Below are 15107 nucleotides of genomic sequence, written 5' to 3' on the forward strand. Positions count from 1 at the left end.
CTTTTGAAACATGTGATAATAAAATTATTTCTTTCTTGAAGTTTTGCTCATGACCAATTGACTTGGCCATTTTCACTTAAAAGTTTTGATGCGTGCTACTTTCCTATTTGTCCTATTCCTATTTTGCACCAAAACTTTAATAGGAAATTAGAGAATTTCTATAGTAACATCTGTCCTTTTTAAAGTTTAACTACTGGTAGGAATTGTTTTCAACCGTCTGTTTTGTGATTGGAGCAGTTTTGTGTTGTGCTCTACAAATATTTAATGTAGACACTCACGGATCATACCGTTAAAAATTTAATCAAGCGGTTGTAATAGTTCCTATTGGTCCTTAAAAAGGAGAGGTCCTACTGGAGAAGTTTTCAGAAAATTATGTACGCATTATGATTCTACTCAACGCTTAATTGCTTTTTATTATTGAAGGTTTTATGCATATAAACTCTAGTATATTTATATCAACCTTGCTTATTCCTTCCCACTCTTTCCATTTTGTTGCAAAATTAGATTGTGTAAATTTAGATAAATAAAAAGTTTCCTCCACATTAATGCTATTTACTTTCAACTTAAGAATCAAGAGCATTCGCATGTTTTTGTCATTACAGAGTAGTACTATCAACTCCACAACATCTCTCTTAATTGGTATCATTATCATAGCAACGGAGAATATTGAGCTATACAGAAATAAATATAATCTATTCTGGTTTTGACCAGCTTGGATCAAGTAACATTAATTTTTGGTCTTAAAAAAAAAAATTGGTATATAAGGTGATAGGTAGACTCTGGAAGATTGATTGGCGGGTCAGGTGTAAGTTAATATGCAGTAGCCACATATGCTTGCCAACCCCACATCTGCACTAAGTTTTTGTCATTTTTTTGCTGCTAAAATTTTATACTTACATGCGTGTATTATCTCTTGAGATTGTTTTTATCATATTTTATATTTTGAAAAATTAACCCTTATTTTCTGTCTTACAAAATGACCAGTAAAAATAGTAGAACAGAATTTTTGTAACAGTTGGAATGCTTTCTAGGTAAATACATGAAAAAGGTCTAAAAGTGGGAAAGGTAGATCTAGGTGGGATTGGGGACATTCAATGAGGAAATGTGAATGTGGTTGTTACATTATAGCAATCTGAGTATGGGACACCATGCCAACTTCATTTTATGGACACCATGCCAACTTTACATTCATGAAATGAAGTAACAAACAAATGAATACGAACACATTAGTAGTGTTGACTAGTTCAATATACATTTATGTCACATTCTTGTCAGTGTTGGAATTTTTAATTTGACGTTTGGTTCACGGATTCAGAATTATAATTCAAAATTATTTTTCGATTTACGTGTATTTTTTTAAGAAAAAATACTGTAGCGAGTCACGAATTATGATTTAAATCATAACACGAATCCTCACACCAAATATCCTTTTAAGTATATAATAGTATTGTTTAGTAATACTTAGTACCACTAATACTTTTTATTTTTATTTTTAAATAATATTATACGATACCGATAGCGTTGAGTACTGCTCACTAATAAAAAATAACTCTTACGGTGCGAGTCTCACAAATGAGAGCACATTTAATTTTGATGATGATATTTAACATGGATTGTACTTCAAGGCATTTTTTTTTTCTTTGGCAGAGTTATTTCATTATAACACGACAATTGTGTCCTTTCACGTATTTTACCATGTAAAACTAGAAGCACTAAAATCTAGAGGGTGTGAGACCCGCAGAATCGACTCCTTATTAGATGTGATGCTCGGCTCAACTAAAGCTGAACAAGTGTATTTTACTGAGATGAGACAACGACTCAAGTATTGGCTTCAACTGCATTAGACTACAAAAGTCTTCTTACATGGCAACTTAAAAAGGCTGCCAAAAAAAAAAAAAAAAAAAAAATTCCTTGCCATAGTTTGTTTCTTTATCAAGCTTGCATTGTCAATTTGTCATAGCGGCGTGCCAAATAAAAACATATTAATCTGCAAAAAAATAAAAATAAAAAATAAATAAATTCCTTGCCATAGTTTGTTTCTTTATCAAGCTTGCACTGTCAATTTGTCATAGCGTGCCAAATAAAAACATATTAATGAGCTAGGGCAAGAAAAGTAAAATAGGAAGGAAAGAAAGATATATAATCTAGTTGAGAAATAGAGAGATGGGGGTTACCGCTACTTTATTGTATTTAGTATGTATTCCCTCCTTTGGTCTATTTTTTGAGAGATTATGCTATGTTTGGTATAGGTGAAAAATGGGAGGAGGAAAATAAAAAAAAAGAGTGAAAGGATTTTAAAAGATAAAATAAATGTGTACGTCATTTGATAGGATTGTAATTCGAGTTGAGATGTGATTTTGTGTGAGAGCTTTTTACTATAGTAAAAAAGTTAGATGTGACTGTTTCTGAGAGCTTTTTACTGTAGCAAAACTCGAATCGGCGAAATGAACGGGGCCTGGAATTCCATCTTTATAAAAGTAGAGAGATTTTTAGAGAGAGCTTGTTATGCTTGCATGAAAGTTGATTATCTTTTTTTTTCTTATTTTAAACTAGTATAATATTAGCTAATCGTTAAATTAGTCATGCCATACAAGATAAAAAGAATTTTTTTTCCTTATAATATGCATATAAATATAAAAGAAATGGCTTCCTTTCATGTTTTCTCTTCCTCCTCTTCTTCTTTCCTCTTTTACCAAATGGTGTGAAAAATTAGAGTCCTTTGACGGAATACAATTCCTTTAACTAATATGTTCCTTTCTCCTTTTTCTATTAATAAACAATCATGATTCGTTATACTAATCTCCTCCTTCCTCTCTCGTCTTTTCACTTGTTCTTCCTATCAAACAAGCTCGGAAGCTTTGAAGGTGCATGTTGGATCACATTGAACCACATATATGTCACTCTTTAGACCCCACCTTCGCAACTTCCACATGACAAGTTTGGGGTCCCCATGTTCCGATTCTTTTTTTGTCTCTTTTTCTAATCTTTTCCGCCTGGAAGGATTCCTTTTTGTCCTTGTTTCTTGTTCATTTTTTCTACTAGCAATATGCTCTTAGAATCTTCTTTGATACGTTAATATATCGATAGGCTGATATAGAACTAAGTAGAAGACAGTGGAAGCACGTACCCCCACTGAAAAAAATGAAGGGTGTATATAGTTACACAATTTTTTCATTTTTGTTGAAAATTTATACAATTTTTGTTTTTTTTTTCTTTATTGTTATGACCATTTTACTTTTACAGTTACGCGTTTCTCTCCCTCCCTCATTTATATTAAAATTGGTATTTTTAGACTGTAATGTATTTTTAATAATATTGATGACAAGGTTATTTTACAATGATTTTAAAGAATGAAAATTTATCGAGAACAATTATAGTATTTTATTATTATGGCTTATTGAATTTAAATTATGGCTCCGTTTCTGTCGGTAGGTTATGTTTTATGTCCGTAAAATTTGTATAAAATTACGTAAAAGTTAAAAAATATGTAAATTTAACGATTAAAAAAATTTAATCTACTGGTACACCAGTCGTATTAGAAAATCTCCCTATCCTTTTTAAGTTTTTCTTCTTTTTTTTATTTTTTTTATTGCATGGCGAAAAGGTCCGTATACAGCACATGCTATGCTCATGCAAGTGTATACTTTACTTTCTGTCATGCACTTTCCATTGTCTAATTTTAATCATTATTCATAAGTAAGTAGAAAATAGAAGAAAAAGAAAGCAAAAAGAAAGTGTAAACTTTTTGAATTTTATCATAGCGTGTTGAACAGAGTAAGTATTTCAATGGATGATATATCAATTACAACATGTGCAATAAAGTTGAGTATCGTTGTCATAATTAATTTGTTGACTTGACTTTTCTTGATCACGGTAATGAAACTTGACTTAATTTTACACTAAAATATATATTTTTTTACATTACACATAGTTCTTGTAAAATTGAACATGATGAAAATCGAACCAGAGATGATTGCTGGGTTAAGCGTACCTTATTTTTTTTTTTTTAATAAAAAAACAAAGTATATCTATTTCTTATTTTCTTTGCTAATTAAATAAATTTATATTCATATTTACACTATTGTACTAAACAAAACCACATGATGAGCTAGGGTCAGGTCAACCAGCCGGTGGCAACAGCCGACATATTTGCAAGAGAGTACTAATTAGTGGGCCCTACCGGTGTGTGTTTGATAGCACAAAATCTCACCAAATAATGAATAAGATATCACAATGTATTATTTACTATTTTTATGTAAATAATACATTGTGATATCTTGGTGGCTCACTGGCTTGGTTGTGTGCACTGTTATCTGAACTGTTGTCGTTTACGCATTTAATTAATATAAGAACATGTGAGCCGTTTAAATATGTTACTCATACATATCAACTAGAGCATATATGCAAATAGTATTATTTAAATCCGATGGTTCGCAAGTTCTCAAAATTTTTCTCGTTCATAATGAGTCCGTTTGGTTGGAGGATTTGTTCTCTGATTCGAATCATGATTCATGGTTTGTTACAATATTTTCTCTCACAAAAAACATACGTAAATCGAAAATAATTTTAATCTCATAGTTCTAATCCATGAACCAAATAGGCTCTTAAATAGTACAATTGTGATTATGGTTCATAAAATACGTATGATGAGGTGTTGCCATCATTAAATTTCTCACAAGTTTACATAATACAACCGTGCAAATAAAATCAGATCATATTTATGAAATAAGTGTAATGTTGTTGCATGGACAGAACAGATATCCAATCATATATTATAAAGGAAAAATTACATTGTTAGTCCATAAACTTTGAGATTTTGGCACGTGAGTCCCTAATTTTGAAATCTTGGTTTATGTCTCAGAAATTACAAAAGTTTGCTCCTTAAATTCTAAGACCATATCCAATACAAATATTAATGTTAATTGTAAATTTTACATTAAAAAGTGTGATATGATATGTTATTTTTATTTTTACTCCAATACATAATATTATTTGAAATGTTAAATATACTTTTTCTCATAATTATTAAGTTTTGAACGTAATGTAAGTAAACTTTTACTTTTAAAATAATTAGAAAATGCAAAAATTGTAATGATTATATGAAAAAGTAAACATTTCAACCAGTAACAATTAAATGTCAAATTTTTTATGCGGTATACTTTGTCAAAAATTTACCACAAAGTATAACATATGAGAAATTTAACACAACAAATAACATTGTATTGAATTGTATTTTTTGTACTCAAATGTTAAATTTATAATTAGCACATTAATTATAGCATTATATTATAGATGCTCATGTCAACTCTTTCGTCAACCCCCTCTGTTTTAAATTTTTTTTTTTTTTTTTTTCAAAGTATTAACTTTTCATGTTTCGCGAACTTAGGTCCGCAACTTTGGAGTTTGCTATGAAACTCTGTCAAAATACTAAATTGGGGGCTTAAGTACCAAGAAACATGGGAGTTTGACTTGTTTTTATTTTAAAAAGAAGGTGGTTTAATGGAATAGTTAAGACAAGGACCTAAATAGCAAATATTTTGTAAGCTTGAGGACTCATAAAATCAAGATTTCAAAACTGAAAACCTTAATATCAAGAGCTCGAAAGTTTGGAGCCCATGATGTAAATTTCCCTATTATAAAATCTGATTTAGATGAACGATTGTGAATTGTGAACAAATTGCGATCAATAACTTACGTGGATATAATAGTTATGAACATTTCCCTGTTATTTATTTGATGTCCACACACAAGTTGTGTTTTTTTTTTTTCCTCCAATGATATTTTACGACTACCCCTTTAGGGTTGTTAATGTTACTGGTCGAAATGGACAAGAATGTTACCGCATATTTTCCAATTATAATGACATTATGGTCTTTCGAGCAGAAAGGAAAATTAATGATGTGCCATATAAGGGACACTTAGTGGACGTTTAGTTTATGGATTTAGAATCATGATTCAAAATAATTCTCGATTTACGCGTGTTTTTTATGTGAGAAAATACTGTAGCGAATCATGAACCATAATTCGAATTATGACACGAATACACTAATCAAACACACTCTTATATATCTTTCTGCCCATCTTGGTAATTGGGTAGGTTAAGTGTCAACTCCTCAGAAGAACATACTACATATCATTAATAGGATTAATAGGCTATTTTGTACGCACGCTCTGTCAACTTCTTTTTACATCGAATTGATCTCTATATGCACATTATGAGCGATTTTTTTCTCTTCTAAAGGGAATTTGCTCCTTCTTCTTTCTTATAAAAAGCATTGGAATTTCATGTTTAACTATTGGGATATATCTTGTTGTTTTTATATAGGAGAAAAGTAGAGATATAACAACTAGAACAATACTTCTTTTAATAAAAAATAGTCTTGTAATATAGGGTTCATCTTTTATTAATAGTAATACTTAACACCGATCGTGCGTTTAAGGTACTTTCTTAACAACTATATTTAGTGCTTAGTAGTTCTAGTCTACTTGAAGGTTTATATTTAATTATTACTTTGGACCAAAGTGTTGGTTTCTTTGGTTCACTACCTTTAATGGTACATGAGTTGCTTTTGAAAGGGAAAGTGCGTGGTCTTAGAAAGTGAAATTCTATTAAAAGTTACTTAAAAAAAACACACACACACACACACACTTGATCAGAGAGAGCAATGAAATTAGACTAGTTTGTCTTCATGGATTATTATTATTATTATTATTATTATTATTTTTTATTTTTTATTTTTTTAAGGTTCATATCAAAGTTTAGTATGAACATTCTCCCACTAGCATGGTACCAACAAATGAAAGTATAATGTAGCTAGAAAACACTATAGAGTCTATGTCCATTGTTCATCCCATAACAACATTGTTCTAAACAACGTAGAAATTAGAGAATCATGATTTTGTGTATTTCATTAACATATGGTGAGTTTGTTCTTTTTTTTACTTTGGTAAACCATATGATACCGTTGGCTACAAATAGTACTATTAATTCAAATACTTTGATTTTGTAGCTATAGAAGTCAATGTTTGTCAACTTGTCGTACTTGTAGACTCGACATTGATAGCATTTAGACCCTTGCTAATTCAACCTTTAGGAATCAAATAAAGTAATAGAAGAGACGTATGCTTGATATGATTTTAAAATTGACTACTAATTTGGATAATTATATTAGTCTCATTTCACCATCCACCTTATAATTATGCAGTGAGTAATAATTTTATAATAAGGTTCTTGATCTTCATTGGAAGTATTGGAGGACTTTTTTGTTTCCAAATAGGATGTCTCTATCATGTAGTCATGCTTAGTAAATTATTGTTATTAATAACATATTTCCTTTTGTTTTATGAGAAGAAAATGAATACATAACTAACCCTTCATGAGGATACGTATAAGAAATTTTAGTAACGTGGACGTGGAGTAATCTTAAGTTTTTTTTTTTTCCTTTTATTTATTGTTATTAATATTATTTTTTTGGCTAATGAGATTATCGTAAGTTTTACTCTTATAAAGAAACGATCAAGACAAAAAACGTGGATAACGATGGAGAGATTTGTGCAAATTAATCAAGAGAATGTGGTTTTTCTAATTTTACACCAGTTTAGGTGAGTGTAGCTGTTTTCACAAAGTAACGAGAGTAATTTGGAAAAATAAGATAGGAGAAAATAATTAATGATTATCAAAAAAAGGAAAAAAAAAAAAAACTGACCTGAAGGCTGAAAAAGGAAAATAAAAGAAAAGTAAATAGTAAAGGCAGAAAAGGGTTAGTTTCTTTTGATTTTTTATTTTTAAATAAACAAAAGCTATAAAAAAATAACTTAAAAAACGACAAAAAGGAAAACAAAGAAAATTTCAGTAGTACCTAAAAAAAAAAAATCGATTTCAGTAGTAAAGAATAGTCCAGTAAAAAAACCGTTATAAGTTGCTGGTATATTTTTATTAAATTACTATATATTCTTTTATCTAATTTAATTTTAAGAAAAAATTAGTTAAATGTTTTTTTATATAAATGGCCAACCTTTTTCTATTTTACAAAAATGGCTAAATTTTTTTATTCTACGAAAATGACCGTGTTTTAAGAGTCAATTAGTGTTTGACCCATAATTTATTATTGATAAACCTATATTTTTTTTATTGAAATTGATTAATTATTAACTAAAATTGATTAATAATTAAGAATTATTAAGTTAATCAATATTAAACTAAAATAAATTAATTATAGATAACTTTAATTACTGATTGACCGCTAAACTAATCAGTGATTGATCAATAAATTAATAAAAATGATCATTTTTTAATTTTAGGACAAATTCATTCAAAAAGGGTTATTTGCAGTGAAATCGTTAATTTTCATCTGATTTCACAGTTCAAAATCCAAAGTACGTCGGACTCAATAAAGTATTTTTTCATAACTTATTTTACACATTTCCTCTATGTTTTCCATTATGTTTTTTTTTTTTCTCCTTTTTATGGAAATTATCCTCTCTTTCAACATGCAAAATACAAAAGGCTTTCTTTTTTCCTTTGCTCAGAAAGCAAACAACTATTGCCCGCCAAGAAAGAAAAAAAAAAAAAAAAGAAGATACCAAAAATCTCCCTCTGACTCTCAATAAAACAGATTCCGAATAAAACTCTCTCAAAGTCTCTTCTCTCTTATTTTTTATTTTATTTTATTTTCTTTCCATAAAGTTCATAATAGTGAATGTCAATAATAATAAGAAAGACAATAATGTTTCCTAAGTAGATTTCTACCTCTCAATAATAACTATATATATATAATAAACAAAGCTTCGCTCGAATCCAGAAAATCTACTATTCAGATTTCAGGACAGAGCATTCCCATTCCCATTTCCAACTTCTTTTTTTTTTTTTTTTTAACCGGGAATCCCGATTCCGTCCTGCAAAGTTTAACAACAAAGATCCGTTCTTTCTCTGCCACAAACAACAAATTCCGTTTTCCCTATATCGAACGATCCATTCCCGAGGTAATCCCGTTTTCCTTCGAGTTTGATTCCGTTTCGTTTCTCCGTTTTTCTGTTTGGGAACTGCGTCCTTCTCGGAAACGTTTTTCGCTGAAATCGTAAAATCCTGTTTTTCTGCTTTCAGAATAAGGAGCGTTTGGCTTCGTTTCTGTTCGTTGATGGTCATCTAAATCGTTTTCTGCAAGAATTCTATTCGGTAATGCGATTTTTGTGTATGTTTATGTGTAAATATGCGTGTTTGTATACGTATATTGTTAGGAGTATGTTTTTTTTTTGAACTGTGCTCTGTTTGGATGCCGAGAATTCGGAGAAGAAAGTTGCATGACGATGAACTTCGAAGTTTTTATGTTATTTTTTGCTTTGTTAAGTGCGAGTTTTCTTGGATTGAATCCCACTTCGAAGCTCGAGAGAACAGAGAGTTGCGCCGCTGGGTTCGTTTGAATCGTCGTTTCTTCTCTCGATTTTTCTCGGCAAACAAACAGAGGAGGATTCAGAATCAATTTCTTAAGCAGCTTTGAGTTTGTTGCGGCTGTTTGGTTCGAATCTGCAGCTGAAAAATTACTGATTTCGAATTTTCTTTTTGATAATTCAGCTTGAATCTTGTGCCGTACAACATTAGGAAAATTAGGCATGAAATTTCGGCCAAAATTTTCGCTTTTTATTTATTTTATTTTTTATTTTTTCTTTCTTGGATTATTTACGACTTTGATTTAGATAATCTTGTGAAATCAAGTACGTGGCTTTGTTCACGGGACTTGGTCAAATTGGCCGTCTTGTTTTTGGAAATATGATTAGCGCGCTGATTTTCTCGGTCAAGTACGGCTTACGGGCCATGTTTTATGATTATTTCCTTAAGAAGTAATGTTGATTCAATGAATTATCCAAAAAAGTAAGAAGGAAAAAAAAAAAGAATTCTGAACAATATACTGCAAAAAGGGGGAAAAAGTGAGGTGAATATTTATTAAGTTATTTTTATTTTTTATTGTTTTTTGCTGATCAAAGTTATTTTTATTTAGTATAGAGGGTATTACTGTTTTCCAGTGAAAATAACATTGATGGAATGAATAATTCACTTTTGGTATGATTGGAGCATCATCTGGATAAAAGATTGTTAACGGATTGCCTTATTATGTAAATTGTCAATTATTTTGCTGACCAACATTTCAATTATGTTCTGCTTCCAACAAATAATATTCAAGCTGACATTTTTTCAAGAAGTATCTCTGTATTATTAGATTTTGTGTTATTATTGTTTTGGCTAAGGAAAAAGCCATTGTATGACAAGTTCTAAACGGCTGTAATTGATGTCAGAGAAAGAAATTATTCTCTTAGGATATTTTGCCATAGCTTTTGGTATTATTAGATTTTGTGTTATTATTGTTTTGGCTAAGTAAAAAGCCATTGTATGACAAGTTCTAAACAGCTGTAATTGATATCAGAGAAAGAAATTCTTCTCTTAGCATATTTTGCCATAGCTGTCGGTTTTTATTCTTTCTCATTTAGACTTCTGTTCTTCTTATAGTGAAAGATGGTTGCCTTTGGGAAAAAGTTGAAGGAAAGACAAATTGAAGAATGGCGACGGTATGGTTTATTCTTGTTGCTCATTCAAGTATCCATTGCTAAGTATTTCATGAACAATGACTGGAACTTTGGAAGGTTTCTTGTGTGAAAGTTGTAAAAGACAATAACACGTCTAAATCCTTGCTGATACATTCTTTTGGTGAATATGTTTCTGGCTATTCTTTACCCTGGATTACGGTGGAAACTTCTGGTATGTGGAAATTGATTATTGATGCGTCATATTCTGTTTTTGCGCAGTTACTACATCAATTATAAACTAATGAAGAAAAGAGTAAAACAGTATGCTCAACAAATTGAAGTCGGTACACAAGATCGCCGGAATGTTCTCAAGGATTTTTCAAGAATGCTAGATGATCAGGTGCGCATATGCTGGCCTCATTTTTTCATTAAGAAATGATAAGAAATTTGTTTGGCGTGGATTCTTTTTGTTTTAAATTTTCTTAATGCTCTAGAATCTGTACCATTTGTAGCTACAGCTTCCTTCATGAATCATTTAGTCACATGCTCTTATTTTCGTTAACAATTCATAAACAATAGATTTAAGTGGTTATAATTTGTCTTCTATTTGAATTATGTCTAAATGTGGAAGCGCATAGTATGTTTAAAAGCATCATGGACGAGCTGGCAACTATCTTAAATATGTGTGCAAATGAATTGGTCGAAAGAGCTTAAAGCTGCTTACTTAATAATTAGTAAAGGAAACATGTAACGTTTTAAGAACTAGTTAACTATGTGCTGGGTCTGATTGCAGTAAGTAAAAAAGTAGATTAGCTTGTGTGGGTTTTACTTATTTTCTTTCCCTCTATAAATTTGGCGAAATGAGTGGAAAAGGGGGTAGTTAGAACATCCCAAGGGCACATCAAGAGCAATTTGATGTATAAACCTGCGAGTTTGCATGGTAGACAAGCACATAGACGCATATATAGCTAGAAATTAGCATGTTTGTTCCTTCTCTTTAACATGCTTGTGTAACATATATAGGATGATTAGGATTAGGAAATGTTTGCATTATTTGGTTCTTTCTGCTTTTATTTTGAAGTCTCTAAAGTGCAATCTGAAGTATGTTTGATTTTTTTTTTTTCACTACTACTATTTCAGATTGAGAAGATTGTCCTTTTTCTGTTGGAACAACAAGGGATACTAGCAAGCAGGATAGCCAAGCTTGGAGAAAGGCATTGTGCTCTACAGGAGCAGCCTGATATATCTCAAATAACTGAACTACGGGAAGCTTATAGAACAGTTGGGCAAGACCTTTTGAAGCTTCTCTTTTTTGTCGAGATGAATGCTATTGGCCTTCGTAAGATACTGAAGAAGTTTGATAAACGCTTTGGCTATAGATTCACTGATTATTATGTCAAAACTCGGGCTAATCACCCATACTCACAGCTGCAGCAAGTATTTAAGCATGTGGTAATATTTCTAATCACAGCCCATCTCTTCTTTTCCTTTAGACTTTGCACACTTGAACAGCCATCTAGATGGGTGAGTGCGTTTTCATCTTGTATTTTCTCAGTGAGGTGCTAATTTTTGGGGCCTGCAAGGGTGAGATAAAGCATAAGTCATCCTAAACAAACTTTTTGTGTGCATCTATTTTGTCAATCCCCAAAGTATTGTCTCTGGATGATCTTACCAACTAATTATGGATTTTTAGGGGATAGGGGCTGTTGTGGGAGCCCTTTCACGAAATCTTCATGAACTCCAGGATCGCCAGGGAAGCTACTTATCTATATACGATCAGCCTGTTCTTCCACTCCAGGTTTCTTTCTTCTCTTACCCTATACTTGCTTTCCTCTCTCGTTGGTTGGAAACCATTTTTAGATAGTGATGATAGGCAATATTATTAAAAGTATTTGCATCAATATGCAGGATCCTGTTGTTGATTCAATAAATGCAGCTGTAGACCGGTTAACACATTCAACAAACTTTCTTAATTTCTTGGCTCAACATGCACTCATTATGCAAGAAGAGCTGCCTACTATTGATGAACATGTTGATGATCAGAGATACCATTTTATGTCGCTTCTCTTGAACCTAGCAAACACATTTCTCTACATGGTCAATACATACATTATTGTCCCTACAGCAGATGACTACTCCATGAGCCTTGGAGCTGCAGCAACAGTTTGTGGTGTTGTGATTGGAGCTATGGCTGTTGCGCAGGTGTTTTCTTCAGTATATTTTAGTGCATGGTCAAACAGATCATACTTCAAACCTCTTGTATTCAGCAGTATTGTTCTGTTCGTGGGAAACCTGATGTATGCACTAGCGTATGATCTTAATTCAATATGGATTCTTTTGATTGGTCGTCTTTTCTGTGGGTAAGTAATCTTCTTCGTCCTCTTTCCATTAGCTTATCAATTGAATCGCTGCCTAAGTAAATAATGTTGATTTATGTAGTATTGTGTTAATAAATTTTTTCGTTTATGTGAAAGATTGTGAAAATGTGCCAATGGATTGATCAAGGCGGTTGTTAGGCAGTCCAGAATCATATAAGCTCTGAAGCTGCTTAAACTGTGATTTGGGTATTGGTGGCTATGTTCCAACAGATTTATTTTATTTTGGATTCATTCGACTATGATAATAGGAAAAATTCACTTCACATAATTATTTTCATGAACAACTATCTTTATATGATACGTATGATGGCCCGTTATTGTCTGTTCCATTGCTACGTTTGCTATCTTGTTCCATTGTGTGGGCACCAGCTTTTGGAAGTCTTTCGATGTACATTAGTTGGAAGCGTGTTATTCATACTCTTACATCATCAGAAGATTAATCATGTTTAGAGGAACTAATAATTTAACTTTAATCCAGGTTTAGTTTCATGCAACTATTTTGTGTTCTTTCAATAGCAAGATGAGTACCTCATTACACAAATTTGGACTTTCTGATTTGCAGATTCGGTTCTGCTAGAGCAGTTAACCGGCGGTATATCAGTGACTGTGTGCCACTAAAAATCCGCATGCAGGCATCAGCAGGTTTTGTTAGTGCCAGTGCACTAGGAATGGCTTGTGGTCCAGCTCTTGCTGGCTTACTTCAAACTAATTTCAAGATTTACAAGCTTACATTCAATCAAGATACTTTGCCTGGCTGGGTTATGGCTGCTGCATGGCTTTTATATTTAGTATGGTTATGGATCTCATTCAGAGAACCTGCTCTTGAAACTGTAAATAATCCCGTACCACAAACATCTAATACTGGTAAAATGACCTGCCTCACTGGATAGAAAAGTTTTTATTTTATTTTTTTCGAATCCCATACTATGTGTGCATAATGAGAGGTTTTTCATAAATGGCTAACTTGGAATTGAACCCCACTACCTGGCAGAAACAGTAGAAAACAATGCGCTCGAGGAAGGTCTTAAACAACCGTTGCTTGTTAGTTCAGAAGACAAGCAAGAAGATGAAGATGCTGACCAAGAATTTGAAGGAAGTGAAGAATCTTCTGAGGAATCTCGCGGACCAGCCACATCAATTCGATCAGCATATAGATTACTTACGCCATCTGTGAAGGTATTCTCTAAACCCGAAGAATGTGCATCAAATTGAATTATTTTCACATGTAAATAAGCTAATAGTTACACGTCGGCTCAGCAAGAAATATAAATTGACGTTTAGTTGCTTCATGTCTAATTGCATACACAAGTTAGAGCCACATTATCTACATGCATTTTCTTATTGGTGATTAATCATTTTACCTTTTGTATCATTCGATCAGGTTCAATTGTTGATATATTTCATGCTCAAGTATGCAATGGAGGTTTTACTCTCGGAATCTAGTGTCGTTACCACGTACTACTTTGGTTGGTCCACAAGCAGCGTGGCAATATTTCTAGCATGTCTTGGGCTCACAGTTCTTCCAGTAAACATTATTGTTGGAAGCTACATAAGCAACATGTTTGAGGACAGGTGAATTTTTCTTATGCTGTTCTTGTTGCTTGGATTTTTTCATTTCAAATTTTCTTCAGTTCCACTCATGTTTTTCTTACTTTATAACCCGACTCTTCTCGTTACTCCGCTGCAGGCAAATGCTACTGGCATCCGAAATTATGGTTTGCATAGGCATTCTTCTGAGCTTCCACATAATAATACCGTACACTGTGGTACAGTATGTCTCTTCAGGTCTTATCATGTTTGTCTCTGCCGAAGTACTTGAAGGTGAGATATTCTACATTCAAAGTGATCGCACCAACCTCGTCCGGTTAATTGGTGTCTGGAACTTAGTTCAAATGTACTTGTATTCTTGCAGGTGTCAATTTGTCACTTCTCTCTAGAGTCATGACGTCTCGGCTTTCCCGCGGAACCTACAATGGCGGGCTACTCTCGACGGAGGCTGGAACGCTGGCTCGAGTGGTTGCGGATGGTACTATAACTGCGGCCGGATTTTTGGGACAGAGTAGGCTCTTGAATGTCACTCTTCTTCCTTCCCTCCTCATCTGCGTGGCCTCAATTGTGGCCACTTGTTTTACCTACAACTCTCTTTATTGATTTTTTTTTTTTGGGGGTATTGTAGTGCTAATTCCTTCAGTCTTATATATATATATATAT

The 15107-nt window shown here is 32.4% G+C and overlaps 1 protein-coding gene across 2 annotated transcripts; it reads left to right on the plus strand.

Moving 5' to 3' along the window:
* The first annotated feature begins 8743 nt into the window (after nucleotides 1-8743).
* Nucleotides 8744-15078, plus strand: LOC21405907 (SPX domain-containing membrane protein At4g22990). 2 transcript variants are annotated; one of them, XM_024173286.1, is made up of 12 exons: nucleotides 8744-8982; nucleotides 9104-9175; nucleotides 10502-10560; nucleotides 10798-10918; nucleotides 11659-11970; nucleotides 12212-12316; nucleotides 12427-12878; nucleotides 13459-13760; nucleotides 13888-14072; nucleotides 14278-14468; nucleotides 14584-14717; nucleotides 14809-15078. In XM_024173286.1, exons 3-12 carry the CDS (start codon nucleotides 10508-10510, stop codon nucleotides 15045-15047), a joined length of 2094 nt encoding a protein of 697 aa, XP_024029054.1. In that variant the 5' UTR covers nucleotides 8744-8982; nucleotides 9104-9175; nucleotides 10502-10507; the 3' UTR covers nucleotides 15048-15078. The 2 variants fall into 2 exon arrangements, with proteins under 2 accessions (XP_024029054.1, XP_024029055.1); XM_024173287.1 differs by lacking the exon at nucleotides 9104-9175.
* Nucleotides 15079-15107: the final 29 nt, after the last annotated feature.

Source organism: Morus notabilis, unplaced genomic scaffold (assembly GCF_000414095.1).
Source record: "Morus notabilis unplaced genomic scaffold, ASM41409v2 Scaffold87, whole genome shotgun sequence".
In the NCBI taxonomy this organism is placed as follows: domain Eukaryota; kingdom Viridiplantae; phylum Streptophyta; class Magnoliopsida; order Rosales; family Moraceae; genus Morus; species Morus notabilis.

Excerpts from the sequence above, each read along its gene's own strand:
- LOC21405907 (XM_024173286.1), top strand. The coding sequence starts at position 10,508 with ATGGTTGCCTTTGGGAAAAAGTTGAAGGAAAGACAAATTGAAGAATGG. Across the intron at positions 11,971-12,211 it reads AGCAAGTATTTAAGCATGTG|GGGATAGGGGCTGTTGTGGG; the intron begins GTAATATTTCTA and ends ATGGATTTTTAG. Across the intron at positions 14,073-14,277 it reads TACTTACGCCATCTGTGAAG|GTTCAATTGTTGATATATTT; the intron begins GTATTCTCTAAA and ends TCATTCGATCAG.